Below are 22,988 nucleotides of genomic sequence, written 5' to 3'. Positions count from 1 at the left end.
GCCTCATCTCAGACCCAAAGCAATGGAACCAGATGAGCATGGACAGAAACCTCTGAAACCAAGAGCCCAAATAAATCCCTATTCCTTTATATTTTGAGGCATTTGCCATAGCAAGAGGAATCAACCTCCCTCATTCGAGGGGCTCTGAGTCTCACATCTAAGAAATTATTTATAGACCACAAATTGTTTTGATGATTTCAAAAAGTGATTAAGAAGTGGTGTGGGAGCTTAATTAAACTGGCTAGTTTTTTTTATTTTAATTCAAATATCCAAGCCTATCAGCCCATCATAGATTACTCTTAAAGCACTATAACCTAGGAGCTTCATTTTTACACTTAGAAACTAATTTAAAAAGAAAACCCTCGCTGAGACATGCAAATGTTAATTAGTGGAATGTTTGTTGTCAAACAGTTTTTTGTGTTGTTTTGTTTTTTGTGGTCCCGGGGCTTGAACTCAGGGCATAGGTACTCACTGTTCATAAGCTTTTGTGCTCAAGTATAACACTCTAACCCTTGGGTCACAGATCATTTCCAGCCTTTTGGTGGTTAATTACAGATAAGTTTCAGACTTTCCTTCCCTGGGTTGGCTTCAAACCTAAATCATCAGCTCTCAGCCTCCAGAGCCGCCAGGATTACAGGCGTAAGCCAACAGTGCCTGGCTTGCCAAAGGTTCTGTGAATGGAACTGTCTTCTCTTTATCAGTAAACAGTAGATTTCTGAAAATCAAACCCAAGGGCTCATGAAGCAAGTGGTATATTTACTATGATATAAATTGAATTCTCAAGCTTGTTGGTCATCTGCTATTGTAGGAAAAGTATTGATTAGAAGATGAAGAAAGTGGAAAGCAGATATAAAGGATCCCAACAAAACCAGGGAAACCGAGCCCTCAAATTTTACACTTTTACAAGGGAAGGGTAACACTGTCCAAAAAGAAATGTACTCTTTATCTGATTTATATAACCCCTCTGCACATCACCTTCAGAATTAAAAAAAAGAATTTTTAAAAAGTACACTTTTCTTGCCTGTAGAAATAGCCCTATCTTTTATGTTAACTTCACTTTACCTGAAGTGAAGGACCTGCCCTATAACCAACTCTCCAGAGCTGCTCCCTTCAAGGACCTGCCGTATAACCAACTCCCCAGAGGTGCTCCCTTCAAGGACCTGCCGATTCTCTCAGGACTTAGCCCTGCCACCCTGCTTTGCAACTAACCTGAAAGTAGATCCAAGTTCTAGGAGGCACCAAAGGGTAAGAAACACCCTGATCCAGGTGAGGATACAGTGAACACCAGAACTTCATGATTTTTCCAATGCATATACAAGTCTAGAGAGCATACATGTCGATTTTAAGGGCGTAAGATCAAATTTTTGATTATAGGAATATATGTGGGAATAGATCCTAGGATAGAAGGAAATAGTAGAATGAGATCAAATTTATTGATTATGGGCCCCTTAAGAAGAGGAGTTCAAAAAGCTTAACAGTTTAATTGTAAGTGATCATGGCCTACAATGAAATCATACTGCCAGGATGGCCTTGTGATACCTAGAAAGGCATCTAAGGGCTTAAATAGTCTCTAAATGATTTATCATGTTAGATCCACCCACCCTGTGAAAGTCTAAAGGGCACACCTTACACCATGACTAAGAAAAATGAACTATATAATGACATGTTTCAATGATGGACCGCACATACCAAAGTGGCCCCATAAGAACATAGTAGGGCTGCTGGGTGTGGGTAGCTCATGCCTGTAATCCTAGCTACTCAGGAGACTGAGATTTAAGGATTATGGTTCAAAGCCAGCCTGGGTAGGAAAGTCCATGAGACTCTTATCTCCAATTAACCACTGTAGTTCAAGTGGTAGAGTACTAGCCTTGAGCTGAAGAGCTCAAGGAGACTGCCTAGGCCCAGAGTACAAACCCCACAACCAAAAAATAAATAAATAAATAAAAAGAATACAATAGGGCTAAAAAACTTCCTCCTCCCTAGTGATATCACCACTGCTGCAATGTCATAATGCAAAGCATTATTCATATTTGTAATTCTGGTGTTAACAAACTTATGCTGCCAGTTGTATAAAAGTGTGACATATACCATCATGTACAATATATGCTCCTTGATATACTATGTATGATACTTTCAATTACTGTTTTAGAATTTACACCTACTTATCTATCAAAGCATTTTACTGTTAAACAGAATGTCAAGTTACAACAGCAACTTTGTACACCTTGTTTACCTCTTGATTGCCTCCTTTTCTCTTTGCTTAATCATGTTTTGTGCACCATAGTCCCAAGAGCAATAAATTATGCTGTGTGTGTGCACATTGTGTGTGTGCACATGCATACATGCATGCATGCATGCACAAGTATGTGCACATACACAGAGCATAGGCACACGCTAGGATGTTCATACAATAAAGTCTTCTAACACATTTCTTTGGACATACCCCTGCCATTAAGTGACACATGACTAAATCTGTGAGCCAAAATTTACTACATGAATAGTACCTGAGAAATGACTACCATATAAAATCCCCATTTAGGGAAACAACTTCTGTATGAGCCCCATTCCTTTCAGCAAAAGGGTAAAAAATTTTCATACCAATTTATGGCAAAGCAAACAGAAAGAATGAGAATGACACCTCTTGTTTTTATTTATTCTGTCATTTTAATGTAAGATTGAAACAGACTATTACAACAACATTTGAGGGTCCACAGAGAACTGCATGCTTTTACTATGAAAAGACCTTTGTGAAAGCATTAGTATTTTACCTCTGGGAATTGGAATATGGGGGATTTCAAGCATTTTTGTCAGCACACAATCATTCAGAACAAGCTTCATATGTTTATTTTCTACCTTTTTCTATAAAAGGTCATACTCACTTATCAGAAGCTCACCACACCTCAGGACTCAAAGCTCAGGATCACCAAAGTGATCCAAGCCTATAAATTAGCATACATAATTAGTAGTCTAAAGCTTGGTTTAAGTGTTCAAAGAACAGCAAACACCAAATAAAACAGAATATCATTGCTCTGAGGTAAAACCAGCTAAGCTTATTCTCTGTCTCTGTTCCTATCAGCACAGTGCTTTCATGCTCAATGCTTGCTGTAGCATCACAGGGCTTAGAAACAGTGCATTTCCAGCATTCCACAGTAATCACTGCTTTTGACAACTGCAGTATACACCTACATGTTGCACTACCACACAGTACAGAAGCACTTTGTCACATATATCACTCTTAGCCACAGATAACAGCACACAAAAAGCTCAACAGGACAAAAGGCCACAGAACTTTGGGATATTCCCTTTTCCCAGATGTTAGCAGGTAGCACTTTTTTTTTAAAGAGAAAGTGATGAAAAACCAGAAATTCTGCATCCAGTGTTTGACTTTCAACTTTCTACTTTATCGTCTTCTAGTACCACCATATCCTAGAATAAGAAGAGCAAAATCTGGATTAGTATTAAAGATACATTAAACCTGCTTCTAAAATTAAAAAAGGGATGGAGGCATGGCTAAAGTGATAGAGTGCCTGCCTAGTACTCTTATCTAGTCTAGCACTCTACCTAGTCTAAACCTCAATCAAAAGAGAGAGAGAGAGAGAGAAATAATTAGAAATACATGTTTACTATTGGCAAAGCAAAGGATGAGTTGTGAGGGGAGGAGACAATGAGCCAGTAGGTAGACTATGAAGACCAATTCAGAACATTCCAATTGTCAGGCCTAGACTTACACACACACACTTGCTAGGAATCATTTTTAGTCCGAAATCAAAGAGGATTCACTCTATGGATTACCATGGAACGATCAACACCCAAAGTCTAAACCAAAAGGGCAATGGAAGTGAGGGGAAAGGCACAGACTTTCAGTGATCAGTGTGACTTGGACAATAGAGGTGATACAAGCATCCTTGTGCTCCTTCAGTGCACAAGTGCATGCATTTCTGTTGCTATGCACTACTGTTAGCCCTCTGCATCGGTGCGTTTCACAAACTTAGATTTAGCCAACTGCAGTTTGAAATATTCAAGGAAAAAACTCCATCTGTAGTGAACATGCATAGACTTTTTTCTTGTCATTCTTCTCTAAACAGTACAATGTAACAACTATTTACATAGTATTTAACTGTAGTATATATTATAAGTAATCTAGATGATTTAAAGTATATGGTAGATTCTTAGATTATATGGGGTAGATATTGGAATTTGAACTAAGGGCCTCATCATTGGCACTCTAACATTTGAGCCCTACCACTAGCTATGCTTTTTGTTGGTTATTTGGAGATGGTTATTTTGGTAGACTTTCCTGCCTGGGCTGACTTCAAACACCCAGGTCTCAGACTCCGAGTAGCTAGGATTATAGGTGCAGCACTGGTGCCCGGCTATGTCGTTCTTATATAAAGGACTTGTACATCCACAGATTTGCATCCCTGGGGGTCTGGGAGCCAACAGGGATAATTGTATCTGAAAATAAATCACTGGATCCTGGGTGTGCTTCCCATCAATTTTCGTAGGTTCTAACAATTTCTCAAAATTATTGTTATTTTTACCCAAACCAGCCTATAAAAATTCTATTCATTTTTAATTAAAAATATTTTAAAGAACTCATTTTTAAAATGTAAAAAAAGTTAATGATAAAATTTAAATATATTTTTCTATGATTTCAAGAATTGTTCATTTCTCTACAGTTTCCTTCTCCTAAGGAAGACATCTTAATCCACAGCAGTCTCTTCATCTACCATCTGTTTGTTCATTATCTGGATGTTTAATGCCAAACAATTATTGTTATTAAGATTTTTATCTTTGATCTTCTACAAAATACCTTGTGTAGTAAACATGTAGTAAAATCATATTTTTGGGGATTACTTAACGTACAACTCAACATATTTTTTTTAATCTTCCTAAATTTGAAAAGTTCAAGCTTGTACTTTAAAAATTCTAGTTTAGAGACCTAAAAGCCAGGAAGATTAATTTTAAAAACCTAGTTAGTGTTAGGGCTGAGCCTATATCAACTCCATTTGATTTATTACTCTTCTCTTTTTTTGTAACACTGAGGACTGAACCCAGGCCTCACATAGGCAGGAAAAGGCTCTACCATGGGAGCTACACCTCCTATCCACCATTAGATTTCTAAAAAATGATTAGAATGGAAACAAAGAATGAGTCTGAAGTACCATTTAATTTCAGTTCCTAAGTGCTAAATATACAGCCATCTTGTTAAGTTCCAAAACAACTTTGCTGCTTACATGTCAGGAAAATGTGCATCTCTGCACTTACCTGATGCTGTTCTGGTTTTTGTCTCTGGATGCGCACATGCCGAATAGCTCCCGGAGCCGCCACCAAGAGGTGAGTAAGCACGACTATTCCACGTGCTGGAGTACGAAGGAGGATAAGATGGGTAGTACCATGAGTCTGAAAAAGGTGTTGCTGCTCTTTAAAGACACAAAAGTGCGTTAGGTGTCTCTCTTGGGACTATAATTTTTAATTGCCTTGCTGTCTCTAAACTATCAGAAAAAAGTATCTTTCTAAGTATTGTTTTATGAATTTTCCAGCAAATGAGGATTAACACAAGTGGTTTTCTGTATCAGCCATTGTTGTTGTTGTTGTTGTTGTTGTTGTTTGTCAGTCGTGGGGCCTGAACTCGGGGCCTGGGCGCTATCCCTCAGCTCTTCAGCTCAAGGCTAGTGCTCTACCACTTGAGCCACAGCACCACTTCTGGCTTTTTTCTTTTTGTTTATGTGGTGCTGAGGAATCAAACTCAGGGCCTCATGCATGCAAGACAAGCGCTCTACCACTGAGCCACCTCCCCAGCCCTGTGTCAGCCATTGTTATAGTTAGTCACTGCTATGTGGGAAGAAAGTGAAGTGAAGGTTCCTTCTTCTAAATTTGCAAGTAAAATCTAAACCACCAGCGGTATTCAAAACATCCCAAATTCTGGTCCCACACTCTGTCCAGGTTTGTTTCAATCTTTCTCCTACCAAACCAGACTGCTAATTGTCCCTTATCCAAATGTGTCCTTTTCTGGCATCTCATTTTCTCAGATGTCAAGTCTATAAGGATCACTGATATACAAAGTAACACAATAAAGGACAATAATGTATGTCATTTTGATTAAAGGACTTATAATGTACCTTAGCCATCCACAAACAATCAAATTTAATAGGATGTCACCATGACTCATTTCCCTTTACAAAATCAAATGTAGTGGAAACAAGTAAGTGAGCAAAACAAGGAAGCCTCAAAGGAAATGTTGAATGAAGTTAATGCAAAACTTACCGATTGCTGCCAAACAAATATCCCAGTATTCCTCCAGTTCCCAGGCCAGTCCAGAAGCCAGGTCCTGAATTTTCATAGCCTTGTCCTGCAAAAGCACTTCCAAAACCAGATGCTGCACCACGGCCAGTATTGTGTGGTCCTAAAAGTAAGAATATTTATTTATTCACACTTAAACATAACCTACCAGAGTTAACATGTCATTTCAATTATCCCATCTATAGAGCTCTACTTACTCATAACATTCAGCTCTCAGTTTATTCAAAAGGGGATTGTGAACTACTGGTTTATAACTTAGAAACACATTTTCCTTAGAAAAGGAGGAAGAGGGATATATCCTAGAATTTGGGTCAACGGTCTTCCTATATAAGATTACATTTCCCCTGCTCAAGATCAGCTACTAAAAATGGCTCCACTTTTGGAGGTTACTTCCTTAACATCTTTAAGGGCCGAGGTGAGAGCCTGTACCTGAACCTGAGTCCCCAGTGAAGGAAGGCAACCAGATGCTTATATGTATCAGTTGTGAAGTTAAATCTTTTTTTTTTTTTTTTTTTTTTTTTTTTTTTGTCGGTCGTGGGGCTTGAACTCTGGGCCTGGGCGCTGTCCCTCAGCTCTTCAGCTCAAGGCGAGCGCTCTACCACTTGAGCTACAGCGCCACTTCCGGTTTTCTGGTGGTTTATTGGAGATAGGAGTCTCATGGTCTCTCCTGCCCGGGGTTGGCTTTGAACCGCGATCCTCAGATCTCAGCCTCCTGAGTAGCTAGGATTACAGGCGTGAGCCACCAGCGCCCGGCTTAAATCTTTTTTTTTTTTGGTCAGTCGTGGGGCTTGAACTGTGGGCCTGGGCGCTGTCTCTCAGTTCTTCAGCTCAAGGCTAGCACTCTACCACTTGAGCCACAGCACCACTTTGGGTTTTCTCATCATTAATTGGAGAGAAGGGTATCATGGACTTTCCTGCCCGGGCTGGCTTTGAACCGCAATCCTGATCCTCCTGAGTAGTTAGGATTACAGGTGTGAGCCACCAGTGCCCAGCTTGAAGTTAAATCTTAAAAAGACCAAAAAAGTATCTTCTGCTCAGAGGAATCATTCACACACACACACTCACTCACACACACACACACACACACACACACACACACACACACACACAAGAAAGCTGCTAATTTTACATGGATGACACAACAAACCTACAAACCTGTAAATATGTACAAATCCATGTATCCGTCACCCACATCACTTAACCACTTTAGCACCTAGAAGACTTGTAGGAATTCCCCACAGACACTCATTCACCTTTATCCAAGATAAGCATTTCTTTTACCATACCTCATTCCAGAACTTTTTTTTTTTTTTCCGGTCAATCGTTGGGCTTGAACTCTGAGCCTGGGTGCACGTCCCTCAACTCTTCAACTCAAGGCAAGCTCTCTACCACTTGAGCCACAGTGGCACTTCCGGTTTTCTAGTGGTTTATTGGAGATAAGAGTCTCATGGACTTTCCTGCCCGAGCTGTCTTTGAACTGTGATCCTCAAATCTCAAGCCTCCTGAGTAGCTAGGATTACAGATGTGAGCCACCAGCACCCGGCCATTCCTGAACTTTTTATAAACAGGATCATATAGAAATATGCTTATGACAGTCAACTCTACTGCTGCATATTATCAACAAGTTTTCCATACTTCATACAGCTGTCACAATCTCCCCTTAATTGAATACTTAATCTATTTCCCATTTTAGGCTATTGTGAGCACAACAGTAGGTTAGGAACATTCTTGTACATCGCTTCTGAGCACAGTTAGAGAACTGAAGACATTTTTATTGGCCATCTGGGTATGATTTTATTAAATAATGGCTCTTTATATTTCCTGCCCATCTTTCCAATGGGATTTTTTCCCAAGATTTGTGGGATGGCTTTGTATATTCAAAAGAGAAGTCTTTTGTTGGGACTAAGTTTTACAAATAAGTTCTCTTCAAATGTGACTTGCATTTTCACTCTCAATAGTGTCTTCTGATGAACAAATGTTCTTAATTTAAATGTTTCCTTTTACGACTAATAGTTTTCTGTTTTGTTTAAGAAATCTTTGGCTGGGCACCAGTGGCTCATACCTATAATCCTAGCTACTCAGGAGGCTAAGATCTGAGGATTGCAGTTCAAAGCTAGCCTGGGTAGCTTTGAGTCCAGGAGACTCTTTATCTTCAATTAACCACCAAAAAGCTGAAAGTGGATCTGTGGCTCAAATGGTAGAACACTACGGTAAAAAAAGAAGCTTAGGGACAGTGCCTAGACTGAGTTCAAGCCCCAGACACAGCACAAAAAAAGAAATTTTGGCCTAAACTAAGTTCATGGCAAATATTCTCCTATGTTTTCTTCTGGTAGTTTGTTTTACCCTTTATATTAAGATGCATAAGTTCATGGCAAATATTCTCCTATGTTTTCTTCTGGTAGTTTGTTTTACCCTTTATATTAAGATGCATAATACTTAAGAGTTGATTTAATCAAGTTTTCCTGATAGAGATAATTTACTACTTAATTAGACATCTTTAAACTTGTAATCACAATGAATCTATGCAAAGAAACAGAACAGAAGAAGTAAAAGAAACTGAAAGAAGACAAGACTAAAAGAAACTAAAGAAAACTTTACGTCCCCAGTGCAATCATTCTCAATTTCAGACAAGCACAAGATTCACCACCCTCATGGCTACCCTACTTACTGTCACTGAAGGAAACATACCTGTAAACTCAGTCTTAAAGCCGGGAGGAGCAGGTCCTGCGGAGTTGGTGAACCTCTGAGAATGATGATTATATGGAGGGTACTCGGAATACGGTGGAGGAGAACACTGCCCGTCACTCAGGAACAACTTATAAACCACAAAGGCAATTGTAAGTAACACCCCAATCGTGATCAATCCACCAAGGCCACAGGAATCTGCAGAATACCACTTGTAGTAATAATCAGAGAAAGAAGAGCCAGGGAGCTTTCCAGACTCTTTCAGTTTCTTCAGACCAATTTCTGTATAATCTAAGTTATACTCCAAGCCACAGGAGCCTCTGAGTACATACTGGTCTTCACTGGACTCATAGCCTTCACAACTCACTACTGTTTTTCCAAATTTGTATGCAACATCTAAATCAGTCTTGCATTCCCACTGTGAAGAAAACAGAAATATACTATGTAAGAAAATATACTTTTTTATTTAACATATTGTTTAGACTGTATGTATCATAAAACTACAAAATGCAGCAAGGGCAAAAATCATATTTCAGAACAATGAGCATTTGAGCTGGGCAGACAAAGTGCACATTTCAAAGGTAATGCTGATTTGACTACTCTACTTCATAAACTGGGTGGAGAGTACTATGCTTTATTCCTTACATATATGTATTACACTTTTTTTTTTTTTTTTGGTGTTACTAGGGTTTGAACTCAGGACCTCCCATTTGAGCCATGCCTGTAGACTTTTTTGCTTTAGTTATTTTCCAGATACGGTCTTGTACCCTACTGTACGTCTTGGATGGCCTCAGACAAATCTATACCTATACACATGAACCAGGATTACTGAAGTCCACTACAATACCCAGCTTTTTCTTGTGTGTGCGCACACATGCACACGCGCACGCACCAGTCCTGGGGCTTGAACTTGTTGTCCCTGAGCTTTTTTGCTCAAAGTTAGAGCTAGTGCTCTACCACTTGAGCCACAGCACCACCTTCAGCTTTTTTTTAGTAGTTTATTAGAGATCAGCTTCATAGACTGCCATCTGGACTGGCTTCAAACTCCATTCTCAGATCTCAGATCCTTAGTAACTAGGATTATAGGTGTTAACACACAAGCCCAGTTTTTCTTTTAAAACAGGATATTGCTTAACTTTTTTCCCAGGCTAGTCAGGTGCCAGTGGTTCATGTCTGTAATCCTAGCTACTCAGAAGGCTGAGTAGCAGTTCAAAGACTGCCTGAGCAGGAAAGCCTATAAGACTGTAATCCGCAATTTACCACCAAAAAGCCAGAATTGTGGCTCAACTGGTAGAGCAACAGCCTTGAGGAAAGCTAAGGACAGCACCCAGGCCCTGAGTTCAAGTATCAATACTGACACACACACACACACACACACACACACACACACACACACACGAAAGTAAAATAGGGTGGGCATCTGGAGCACAGTCTCAGTGGTACAGCCTGTGCTGAACATGAACAAAATCCTAGGTTTGATCCCAATGCCACTAAAAACAGTAAATAAGCTGAGATTTAAGTTATTTACATTTTGCTACTTCTCTAAAATCATTTAGAGATACAATCTAAAGTAGATTTTAATTGATTCTATTGCCTTTCTGTTTTTGTACAAACTATATATTTCTCTCAAAGGTTGATTACACTATTTTATGTTTTATTGAATATAATTCACATGATTCACACATTTAAATGGTTTTCTGATTGTTCATATTGATGTGAAACCATTACTACAATCAATTTTAAGGTTTTCCATCACCCCAAAAGAAATCTCAAACTCTTTAGCAATCACTTCCATTCCCAACTCCTAAGTGATCCCCTCACTACTGCCAAATTACTATCTGAATCCATTTCTCTACTCTGGACATTTCATAGAAATGGAGTCATATAACAATACATAGGCCTCTGAAACTAGCTCCTTTCACAGAGCATAATATTTCAGGGCTCATCCATGTTACAGCACAAATCAGTGTTTTGTTCTTTTTAATGACTGAAAAATATTCTATTGTATGAATATTTCATACTTTGTGATATTCATCAGAATGGACCTTGGGTGGTTTGTACTTTTTTTAAATTATGCTACTACAAACATTTGTGTAAAGCATTTTTTCTTTTTGCTGGTCCTGAGGCTTGAACTCAGGGCCTGGGCACTGTCCCTGAGCTTCTTTTACTCAAGGCTAGCTCTCTACCATTTGAGCCACAATGCCACTTCCAGTTTTTCCTGAGTGGTATATTGGTAATAATAGTCTCACAGACCTTCCTGCCCAGGCTGGCTTCAAACCACAATCCTCAGATCTCAGCCTCTTGAGTAGCTAGGATTGCAAGCCTGAGCCACCAGTGCCCCACCTGTATAAATCTTTTATGAGGAAGTATGTTTCTAATTCTCTTGGAAATATTCACAGGAGTATAATGACTGTTTATGGTAACTGTTCATATGATATTATATGATGACTATTCACTGTTATTATGATGATTGTTCACAGGATAACTGTTTAAGCTCTTGAGAAAATGCCAGGGAGCTTTTCTGCTTCACTGTTTCACATTCCTAACAGCACATGAGAGTTCAACTTTCTCTATCACCTCAAAATATCTATAATTATCATACTGGTATGTGAAAGACTGACCCCTACCCTGCTTTCCCAGGTACATATCGATAACAGGCAAGCCACTAAAGATCAGTGCAGACTGCCTGACTCTAGCAGGGCATCTAACTCTGGCTATAAACATTTCATCTCATCATGGGCCCAACCAAAAAGCCCTCACCTCCCTAGACGTAATGGCTTTTTTATTAACCTCTGCCTCCTTGCTCAAACCTTGTAAAACTCCATTCTTGAGCCCAACTCTGCACACAGTCTCCAAGCCCGTGGGAAAGTTGTGTCCCCCTCCCTTACCACCCCTGCTCTATCTCAATAAACAGTCCTTAAATTCATTGTTATTTAATTTCTATTAATTATTTAATTATAAATGTTAGTTGTTGCTATTAATAATTATTTGATTGTTTAAGTGTTCAATTATTTAAACTTGAATAAAATATATTCTAAACCACATTAAGTCTTGAAACTTCTGGAAGATTCTCTGCCCGTAACATCCCAAAGGCAATGAATGAATACATAAAACACAGCATCCCAAAGGCAATGAATACATAAACCCACTAAGACATTTTTATTCACAAGTTTTTTAAATCAGTTGTTTGAAGCATAACAGTCACACATGTATCCCTACTATTTATAAGCTATGAGTCCTGACCAGAAAATTATTTCTTAAAGGTAGGCTGGTATGCTTTGACTAACGTTAAGAAAATGATAACCAGAGGAAATCCCCAAGTATAAAATGGCTGAAAAATTTGCTAATCTTATCAGGAAGCCACAGTAGAAAAATTCAAATGAATACTTATTTCCAGGCTTTAAAATTAAGGGGTTTTGTTTGTTTGTTGTTTGTTTGTTTGTTTTTATCAGTTGTGGGAGCTTGAACTCTGGGCTTGGGCACTATCCCTGCACTCTTCAGCTCAAGGTGAGTGCTCTACCACTTCCAGTTTTCTAGTGGTTAACTGGAGATGGGGGGGGGGGGGTTCTGGGAAGGTGGCTCAGTGGTAGAGTGCTTGCCTTGCATGTATGAGGTCCTGTGTTCGATTCCTCAGCGCCACATAAGCAGAAAAAGCCAGAAGTGGTGCTGTGGCTCAAGTGGTAGAATGCTAGCCTTGAGCCAAAGAGCTGAGGGGCAGCGCTCAAGCCCAGAGTTCAGACCCCACAACCAGCAAAAAAAAAAAAAAAAAAAAAGTCTCACTGACTGTTATGCCCGGTCTGGCTTTGAACTGTGATCCTCAGATCTCAGCCTCCTCAGAAGCTAGGATTAGAGGCATGAGCCACCAGTGCCTGGCTAGTTCATTTATTTTGAAGAATGTTTCTTCCAGGGGAAAAAAGGAATAATGTATTTAAATATTTTACACTGACCTAAGATTTTCCATATGGGCTTCCCCAAAATATTAATGTCTCAATAAGCAGTTTCTTGAATAAAAATTCTATTTAAACTGTCGGGAAGAGCAGTTTTGTGCACAAAAACAAAACAAAAACCGATTATCAATGTAGTGGATGTTACCTGTACATCATAGCCATCCCAGCCTTTGTTCTGACACTGTATGACTTTAGGGATGTAAGAATCACAGCCAGCAGTGCCTCCAACACATTTCAACTGTGGGATTGGATCTAGTCTCCGGGAGGTGGTGTAGCGGTCATAGTGCAGTGTTAGAGCCTTTACATCCCGCAAGAGCATTCTGTCTGAAATGGAACACAGGTAAAAACAGAGTAAACAGCTGCTAAACAGAAATAGAAGATTCATCCTAACAGAACTTCTGTCATACGGAATGGTTTCAAAAAAAAGTATCTTTCTTGCCTTTTGAGGCTGACACATGATCCAGGTGCACCTGAGCAGAAAGCAAGAGTCTATCTCAAAAGTAACCAGTACAGCTGGGTACCAGTGGCTCACATCTATAATCCTAGCTACTGAGGAGGCTGAAATCTGAGGATCGTGGTTCAAAGCCAGCCTGGGCAGGAAAGTCCGTGAAACTCTTTATCTCCAATAAACCATCAGAAAGCCAAAAGTGGGGTTGTGGCTCAAGTGGTAGAGCACTAGCCCTGAGCTGAAAAGCTGAAGGACAGCACCCAGGCCCAAAGTTCAAGCCCCACACTGACCAAAAAAAAAAAGTAATCAGTACAGAAAGGGGCTGGAGGTACGTGGTAGGACACCCACCCAGCAAGCCTGCAGTCTTGATTCAAACCCAGCACTGAGGCTGGGAAGATGGCTCAGTGGTAAAGTGCTTGCCTTGCATGCTTGAGGCCCTGGGTTCGATTCCTCAGCACCCATAAGCAAAAAAACAAGCTGGAAGTGGTGCTGTGGCTCAAGTGGTAGAGTGCTAGCCTTGAGCTGAAGAGCTGAGGGGCAGCGCCCAGGCCCAGAGTTCAGGCCCACGACCGGACCCAAAATAAAAACCAAAACAAACCCAGCACTGAGGGGGGGGGGGGGGGGGAGTAAAACACACACAAGCATGTTCCTAAAGAACATTTAATGACTTAAAGGCCTATCAACAGGATAATAAATAGAATAAATTTTGATCACCTACTCTTACAGCAGACTTACTCTACAACAGTTAAAATGAGGAAACTAGAACCCTTAAATCAAGCTAAATAAATGGGTAAGATATTTTAAGCAAAATGGAAGTTACTGTCTAGAATGATAAACTTCAAATGTTTGTACTAAAACACATATTTAGTTTCTAATATTATATAAAGGGAAATACAGACCAGAATGGCTCTGAGTAAACATAGAATAGTGCCCAGAACATATGGTGCAAAATTGCTACATTTGGTGCAAAATTGCCAAGACAAAATTTAGTTTCTTGGCCTACAGATCCAAGAGAACTTTCCACAATACAACCAAACTACACTAAAAAAGAGAATTTGACAAAACAGTTGGATGTTATCAATTACCAAAGCCAAAGCTCTTTCTATACTTGTGATATCTAGTTAGAAAAAGTGAAAAGCCTACTCAATCAAATTAGTGGCAAAATATTCATAAGTACAATAAACTCATATGTTCATAAGTCTGGTGCCAGTGGCTCACACCTATAATCCTAGCTACTCATGTGGCTAAGAATCTTAGAATATATACCTAAATAATGTGATGCACTTCAACCAGAAACCCAGTAAGTTGTTTTTGGAACTGTAAAAAAAAAATGTTAAGGGATTTTTGGAAAAATTAATGTCTACTAATACTTAGTATTTTTTAAAGAATGCATTTTTTACTATAAAAATACTACCACTTTGGCTGGGCACTAGTGGCTCACACCTGTAATCCTAGCTACTGAGGAGGCTGAGATCTGAGGATCACGGTTCAAAGCCAGCCTGGACAGGAAAGTCCATGAGACTCTTATCTCCAATTAACAAAAAGAAAAATAGAAGTGGTGCTGTGGCTCAAGTGGTAGAGCACTAGCCTTGAGCTGAAGAGCTAAGGGACAGCACCCAGGCCTAGCGTTCAAGCCCCATGGCCAACCAAAAAAAATAAAAATAAAAATAAAAATAAAAAAATAAATAAATATATATATATATATATATATACCACTGCTGGGATAATATTAAGTTGGAATGGAAACAGACAAGGGAACTCAAATGAAACAAAGTCTAAAAATAAATGCAGATATTTGTGGGAACTGGATACAAGATACAATGAAATTTTCAATTCAGTGGAAAAAAATGCCTCCTTTCATAATTGGCACTAACACAGCTGGCCCTACAACTATATGAAAATCTATCCACAATATGAGAACACAAACTTAATTTTACATTAGCTAAAGATCTACAAGTTTAAGAACTATATTAAACTAAAACATACTGGGGCTGGGAAGGTGGCTCCATGGTAGAGTGCTTGCCTTGCATGCATGGGACCCTGGGTTCAATTCCTCAGCATCACATAAGCAGAAAAAGCCAGAAGTGGCACTGTGGCTCAAGTGATAGAGCGCTAGCCTTGAGCTGAAGAGCTGAGGGACAACATCCACGCCCAGAGTTCAGGCCCCATGACTGACCAAAAAAATAAAATAAAATATGCTATAGTAAATTCAAAATAATTCAAAATTTTTCCTCATATATATCATCTGAAATAAACAAAACTATTGCATGGTATTAAAAGTCAGATTGTATTAATAAACTAAATAGAAATATCAACAACTTGAATTTACTGTAATAAGATTGCAATAATGCAAAGAACACTAAATTGACATCATAGTTTATTATCTGAAATAAACAAAACTATTACATGGTATTAAAAATCAGATTGTATTAATAAGCCAAATAATAGAAATATCAACAACTTGAATTTACTGTAATAAGATTGCAATAATGCAAAGAACACTAAATTGACATCATGGTTTATTATGTGACTTTGGCCACAGCACTAAGTCTATCTGTGCAGTAGTTTGCTCAACTGTAAAACTAAGATGATAATATTAATCTTAAAATCTGTGTGAAGCTTAGTTATAATTTGCTAAAATTACCTGACAGAGTACTTGATTACCTGGCAGAGTAAGTGATCAAGTATGAGAATATTATCAGCGCTGTATACCCATGGGTATCATTATGCTTACCCCACAGCACCTTTCTTCTCCAGACAGCCTTAAGATCAAAGAACAAAGACTCATCTCATATTCATCCTCTACTGGTTACATCAGTCAAGGGACATATAGAGTTCCTTCAACTGCACATGCATGCGCTGAAATCCACTTACCTGTCTCAAACTTCAAGGAAAACCAAATGCCCCTGAGCCTAGTTCTCCCATATTCTCCAACATCTCAATGCTAAGTCCATAGTTTTAGTTGTGCAAGTCAGAAACCCTGGAATCACCTTTGTCTTCTATCCTTCTCTTAACTCTCACTGAATCAATCAGAATACTGAATCAGGTGACAGGAGAACCCAACCTCTCTCACTGACTCTATCATCACTCCCGGAGCTAATCCTTGAGATTTATCTTAGAAGCCATCTTTTCACTGACCTCCCTCCCACCTCCTTCATATATTCCAAAGAGTAAGCTCAGAGAAAACTGTAAAAACTGAAGTGATATCAAATCATTTACCTTTCCTTTTTCTTCAGGTTCCTGATGAAATGTTACCTTAAATGTAGCGTCTCTGAGCAATATATGGATTTTAAGTCCCACCCTAAGGACACACACTGTCCTTAACATTGTCCATACCAGTTTTCATTATATGGTATGCTATTTACATGTTTATTATCTATTTCATCTCAATAAATATAAACTCCTTGAAGACAAGACAGTTTTGTTTACAGCTATATTCTTCCCAACAGGAGAAGAGTGATTTAAACATAAGACCACAGTTGATTTAAAAAAAAAAAAATGAGAAAAGCATCAGTGGCTCACACTTATAATCCCAGCTACTCAAAAAGCTAAGATTTGAGAACCTCAGATCTTTGAAATCAACCTGGGCAGACAAACCTGCGAGATGATTATCTCCAACCAGCAAAAAGCTGGCACTGGTAGTAGGTTTCAAGTGGCAGAGCACCAGCCCTGAGCAAAAAAGCCAAGCAAGAATGAGAGGTCCTGTGTTCAAATCACAGTACAAGCATAAAACAAACTGAAAATTCTTAGAATTAGAAAAATAGAAAATTAGAAAATTCTTAGAAAATCTTTAGAATGATACTTTTTTTGAGGCATACTACTGCTATGTGTTAGCTAAAGATGAAGTAAATAAAAACCATATTTCTTTAAAGTTGACCTCAAGTCAAGTAGAAACAGTGCTTTCTGTTCCAGAACAACAATTCTACAACATAGGTAGACTAAGAGCCATCAGGAAGTGGCTCACCATTCATTTAAATGTGGTTGTTTCTGTAGTTCCTCAAATGCTTTATATGTAAATGCAACCCACTCACCCAGTTTTAAATTGAGGATTCAACTAATGTTTCATTCTAGGTTTAATACTGCTTTCTGATCAAGCCTTTTTTGGGGATAGAGGGGTGGCATTAGGGCTTGAACTCAGGGCCTGGGCACTGTCCCTGAGCTTCTTTTGCTCAAGACTAGTGCTCTACTTCAAGATTTTTCTGTGATTAATTAGAGATAAGAGTCTCACACTTATTTTACCCTCAGGCTAACTTTTCTGCCCCAAATCCTCAGATTTCACCCTCCTGAGTAGCCTTTCATTTGTAAGCAAATTTGTAGGAACATTTTAAAAAAACATATAGATCTTAAATCCAAATTGGGTTCTCACTTATTGACAATAAAACATCCATAATAATTGGGTTAGTCAGCCGGGCACAAGAGACCTAAACCTGTAATTCTAGCTACTCAGGAGGCTGAGACCTGGAAGATCTTGAGGCTCCAAGTCAGCTGGGAAAAAGTCCTTTGAGACTGTATTTCTGATTAACCAGCAAATAACCAGGCTAGAGGCTCAAGTAGTAGAACACTATCTGTGACAAGAAAGCCAAGCAAGAATGAGGCTCTGAGTTCCAGCTACAGTTCCGGCAAAAAAAATAATAATAATAAGGAGAAATGCAACAATGAAATTCTCCTTGTACAACTAATGTAAGCTAATAAAAAAAATAAATAGGTTACTCATGCTTGAAAATAGCACTCTACAAGATCTTACAGAAAGAAACTTGTTGAAATAAATTGTTTGCAACTACCCAAACTGAACAAGGAAAGCTGTTGACTGGGGACACAGTGATAGATAGAGTGAGATTGAGTGGAATATATTGGAAATTTGACAATGAAATCCCCCTATAGCCAATTTAAACTAATTTTAAAGAGAAGGAGGAGTGAGGGGGAGGAGGAGGAGGAGGGAGTAGGGGGGAGGGGGAGGAGGAGGAGGAGGAGGAGGAGGAGGAGGAGGAGGAGGAGGAGGAGGAGGAGGAGGAGGAGGAGGAGGAGGAGGAGGAGGAGGAGGAGGAGAAGAAGAAGAAGAAGAAGAAGAAGAAGAAGAAGAAGAAGAAGAAGAAGAAGAAGAAGAAGAAGAAGAAGAAGAAGAAGAAGAAGAAGAAGAAGAAGAAGAAGAAAAGAGAAGAAGAAACTTGGTAGTGGTGTGGGTGGTGGCCCAAGCCTGTAATCCTAGCTACTTGGGAAGTGGAGATGGGAAAAAGGGAACTTAGGGGGGAAATGATCAAGGACAGCCCCAGCAAAAGGTTCATGAAATTCCAATTCGACCAATGGCTGATAATATTTGTGTTCCCCTTTCATGCCAGCTAAATGGGAAAACACAAATGAGAATTGAGGTACAGGCCAGGCCAGGGAATGAAGTGGAAAAGGACCCGTAGAATGGCTCAGGTGATGGATGTGAGGCTGAGCACCACCAGAAACTTTTAAAAATGAATCTGTTGGGGCTGGGAAGGTGGCTTAGTGGTAGAGTGCTTGCCTTGCATGTATGAGGCCCTGGGTTCGATTCCTCAGCACCACATAAGCAGAAAAGGCTGGAATGGTACTGTGGCTCAAGTGGTAGAGTGCTAGCCTTGAGCTGAAGAGCTGAGGGACAGCGCCCAGGCCCAGAGCTCAGGCCCCACGACTGGCAAATAAATAAATCTATTGCTTAAATTTAAAAACAGCGATGTCCTTATCACCAACTCACAAATTCTTCCTTCACCTTAACATTGTACTCTAACCCAAAATGTCATGAGCCTCTTCCTTAGAAGGCACTTAAGTACTTTTGCCTAAAATATGCGAAAAAGATGGAGCCGCACGAGCCACTTGCGCCGCGCCTCTTGCACTGGTTATTTTTTAAGTAGTATCCTGCTTTATGCCCACATCAGCCTGATCTGCCATCCAGTGCTTCCCGAGCCTCTGGGGGTAAAGAGGGGTGTGACTGCACTGAGCCACTGGTGAAATGAAGTCTGAGGATTTCTTTTTTGCCGTGTTAGCCTCCACCCGGATCCCCAGATGTCTGCCTCCCGAGTAGCTGGGCTTCCAGGCTGGAGCCGCAGCGCGCGGCTAGAGAAAACATTTTAAACGCCTGTGCACGGTGAAAGCCGAAGGGAAACGCAGTTGTCATTCGATTTACTCCGCTGCCTCGGGCAGATTTAGAAGCGAGAGTTGTGCTCTCAAAAGCAGCGGTCTGTGATTCTAGAAACCCAGCTGTCAGACTTAATTGAGGGCCCAGAGTCCGCTGAGGGTGACTCAGACCGCCGGTGGCGTGACAACTAGGAGCCCTAGCAACAGGCGGCCATGCTAACAGTAGACGACGACGACATCAGGCAGCCATGACAAACGACGCGCAGGTGAGGGCCCAGGCTGCCAGTCGAACTCAAGGATGCGGGCCGTGGCCCCGACAACGTCGGGGATTGGAGGGGGGGGCAGAAGAAGTACGAACCCGACTTTCAGGGTCGTCCCGCCCCGCCCACTGCCAACCTTCCCACTGGAGCAGCCCAGGCGCCAGGCCGGGTGCGGATGAGCAGCAGAGACGCCAGAAATGGGGGACCAGGCCCGGGGGCCTCCGGCCGAGGACGGCAGGACGGGGATGGGGCGGGGGGGGGGAAGAAAACCGGGGACCCCGACAACACTCACCAGGATCATTCCAGCACAAAGCGGGGCCCGCGATCAGCAGCAGCAGAAGCAGATCGAAGAGCAGGCAGCGCTCGGCGCCTCCCCGCCCGCCAGCCGCGGCCATGGCTCTGGGTGAAGACAGTGCGCGGCGGCACCAGGCGCTCTAGGGCCCGCGCCGGACAGCCGGGGGGAGCGGCGCGCCGCTGCGCAACCACACCGCGAACCTGCGGCTGGGGAGGTCCGGTGTTACTGCAGAGCCGCAGCCCCGCGCCAGCCTGACGTCACTGCTGCTGCGGTACGTGGAGGCTCGTGAATGGCCGCTTCTGGCCCCGCCCCTGAGGCTCGGCGCGCATCTAGGCGTGGCGGGGGCGGGGCGAGGGATGGGGGCGGGGCTGGGGCCCGGAGGCCTGGGCACCTGCAGGCCGGACTTCCCTGACTGGAGAGGTAGAAAGCACTAAGGTGGGAGGTCTGAGATGTTTTAGTCCGGTTATGTGTTTCCAAAACCTCCATAACCATCCACGAGGGAAGTCGCCACCCTTTATTTTTGTTCAGCTTTGTGCTCAGCATCTGGCCGAGCTCCTGACACATGACGAATGTTCTATTAGTGTTTAATAAAAACAAGAGAAGACTCAGGTGAACGGTAGCAAGGAAATATATTGTGTGATTTCAGAGGTCAGAACCTTTCAAATGCTTCCTAATACATAGAAGCCGTGAGAATGGGACAATGAAAGGTCTGGGGGCGGGGAGACCATATTGCTTGAATAAAGAACCACTTTGGGAAATAGCTCTCCAAGCTTCATTCCAGGCATCGGTTTAGACGTGAAGGATACAGACAATGTCCCTGTACACAGGAACCTTACACTGAAGTAGTACAGTAAACAATAAAAATAACATGTAGCAGTAAGTCCTTTGGGGAAAATAAAACCTACTTGACAAGCAAAATTTTGACAGTGAAGTATGTCTGAAATGTGTTGTTTGGAGTGTGATAGGAGGAGGGAGAATGAGGAAGAGTGATCAACCAGGATGAGTCTGATCAAGGACCATTGTATGCACATATAGACACCAAAATGAAACCCCTTGATGCAAATTTAAAAAATGTAAAGAAAATGAGACTGGCCTTCATAGAGAACAGATGAAAAAGCCCCACTTTGATTTGAGGAACAGTGATTCACCAGCTAGCCCTTATGCATTACAAAGCATATAGCAGGGAATATAACAAAACTGGGGACATGGGAAAGGCAAACAAAGCAGCATAACAGCAAAAAAGGAGGTTAGGAGATGAACGAAAGAAACAAGAGGAGAACTTGAGTGGGGACTTAAGTCAGACCAGACAGGGTTAGAATACTGTAGAGATAATAGAGAATTCTGTTCTGAATATTTGAGGTGAATGGTAGCCATGTCATTACGTATGCAAACCCAAGTTCAAAAGCTAAGGTATATTTGCAGTTATACTGTAAATATGCAAATGGCATTTAAGGCCAAGAGAACAGATGTGCTGCTTGTGGTAGTACATGCCTATAATCCCAGTACTTGGAGGAAAGAGTTAGGAGGGCTTGGAGTTCTAGAACAACTTAGGCTACATAGTGAATTGGATACATTATATGTTCATATTGAAATGTCACAAGAAAACTCCCCCCTTTACAATTAATGTATGCTAACTGAAAATAATGTCAGCCTAGTACAAATGGCTCACGCCTATAATCCTAGCTGCTCAAGAAGCTGAAATTCGAGGATCACAGTTCAAAGCCAGTCCAGGTAGGAAAATCTGAGACTTAATCTTTGTTGTTTGAGATGAGCAGCGATGAACAAGAGGTTGTACTCATTTGCATTCTAATGGGAGAGACTGCAAACTATGTTATGAAAATTCAGAGTGCCTTGAAGAGGCAGGTAATGCAATGAGTAGTACTATAAGAAACAGGACAGCCCAGAAAGGTTCACTGAGAAGCCCTGGCTGGAGCTGAAAGCTAAATAATAAGCTGTAAAAAGCTTTCCCCACTTTCCTCTCCTTTCTACTCTCCCACACAGCACTAGACTTCTGTGACCAGATGTGGAGGAGGGACTGTTGAACTCAAGGCTTCACTATTGCCAGGCACACTCAGTATTTCTGGGCATCCCCCTAGTCCTTTACATTCATTCATTTTGGATAGGAGTTTGGCCAGGGACTGGCCTGGATCTCACTGATCCTCCTACTGGTGTTTCACACACAGCAGGGATCACAAGCTTGCACTAACATGGCTAGTATATTGTTTGAGATAAGGGTCTTGATAACTTTGTCAGAACTGACATTGAACTTCAGGCTTCCTTGACCACCTCTTCCTGGGTAGCTGGGATTAAATGTGAGTCACTGCTCCCAACATGAGGATTTCATTTCAATACAACAACTGGGTGTCTTAAGTCAATTCTGTTCTGACACAATTCTGTTCCAGGTTGTAAACTGTGTTTCTGACTAGCTACAAATCACCCCCTCCCTTAAAGATGAAACTAGGTCTGGAATTTGCCTTAATGTAGCAAGAGGAAAGAATTTGATAAGCGGTGAAGGAGAGTGAGTGAGAGTATAAATAAAAGAATATGGGCTATATTTTGAAGATCAAAGGAAGCTGGTAACATGGGAGTACATTATACTATTATTGCTACTAGTTACATATAGTACTTAAATTTTTCATACTAAAATTTTTTAATGAAAAAAATTTCTCCTTCTGTAACTTGATCTATAAGAGTAAGTCATTCGCAGTTCATAAAATATGGAAAGGAGGGGCTGGGAAGATGGATCAGTGGTAGAGCGCTTGCCTTGCATGCATGAGGCCCTGGGTTCGATTCCCCAGCACCACATAAGCAAAAAGAAAAAAAGCTGGAAGTGGTGCTGTGGCTCAAGTGGTAGAGCACTGGCCTTGAGCTGAAGAGCTGAGGGACAGTGCCCATGCCCAGAGTTCAGGCCCTACGACCGGACCCCCCCCCAAAAAAATAATAAAATAAAATAT

General features: G+C 41.0%; 1 protein-coding gene across 2 annotated transcripts; it reads right to left on the bottom strand.

Moving 5' to 3' along the window:
- Positions 1–2,641: 2,641 nt before the first annotated feature.
- Positions 2,642–20,257, bottom strand: Saraf (store-operated calcium entry associated regulatory factor). 2 transcript variants are annotated; one of them, XM_070016259.1, is made up of 6 exons: positions 20,032–20,257; positions 13,081–13,259; positions 8,992–9,406; positions 6,268–6,406; positions 5,269–5,363; positions 2,642–3,426 (listed from the first exon to the last, which is right to left on the bottom strand). In XM_070016259.1, the coding sequence occupies exons 1-6, from the start codon at positions 20,132–20,134 to the stop codon at positions 3,401–3,403; spliced, it is 957 nt and encodes a 318-aa protein (XP_069872360.1). In that variant the 5' UTR covers positions 20,135–20,257; the 3' UTR covers positions 2,642–3,400. The 2 variants fall into 2 exon arrangements, with proteins under 2 accessions (XP_069872360.1, XP_069872359.1); XM_070016258.1 differs by having other exon boundaries at positions 5,269–5,423; positions 20,032–20,256.
- Positions 20,258–22,988: the final 2,731 nt, after the last annotated feature.

The sequence above is a fragment of the Dipodomys merriami genome, unplaced genomic scaffold (assembly GCF_024711535.1).
Source record: "Dipodomys merriami isolate MVZ:Mamm:240054 unplaced genomic scaffold, mDipMer1.0.p SCAF_12, whole genome shotgun sequence".
Taxonomy (NCBI): Eukaryota; Metazoa; Chordata; class Mammalia; order Rodentia; family Heteromyidae; genus Dipodomys; species Dipodomys merriami.
Note: the sequence above shows the minus strand (reverse complement) of the source record. Positions and strands in the feature narration are given on the sequence as shown.

Coding starts and splice junctions, on each gene's coding strand:
- Saraf (XM_070016258.1), bottom strand. CDS start 20,134: ATGGCCGCGGCTGGCGGGCGGGGAGGCGCCGAGCGCTGCCTGCTCTTC. Junction 13,260..20,031: donor TTTGTGCTGGAATGATCCTG/GTGAGTGTTGTC, acceptor GTTCCATTTCAG/ACAGAATGCTCTTGCGGGAT. Junction 5,424..6,267: donor TATTTGTTTGGCAGCAATCG/GTAAGTTTTGCA, acceptor GTGTCTTTAAAG/AGCAGCAACACCTTTTTCAG.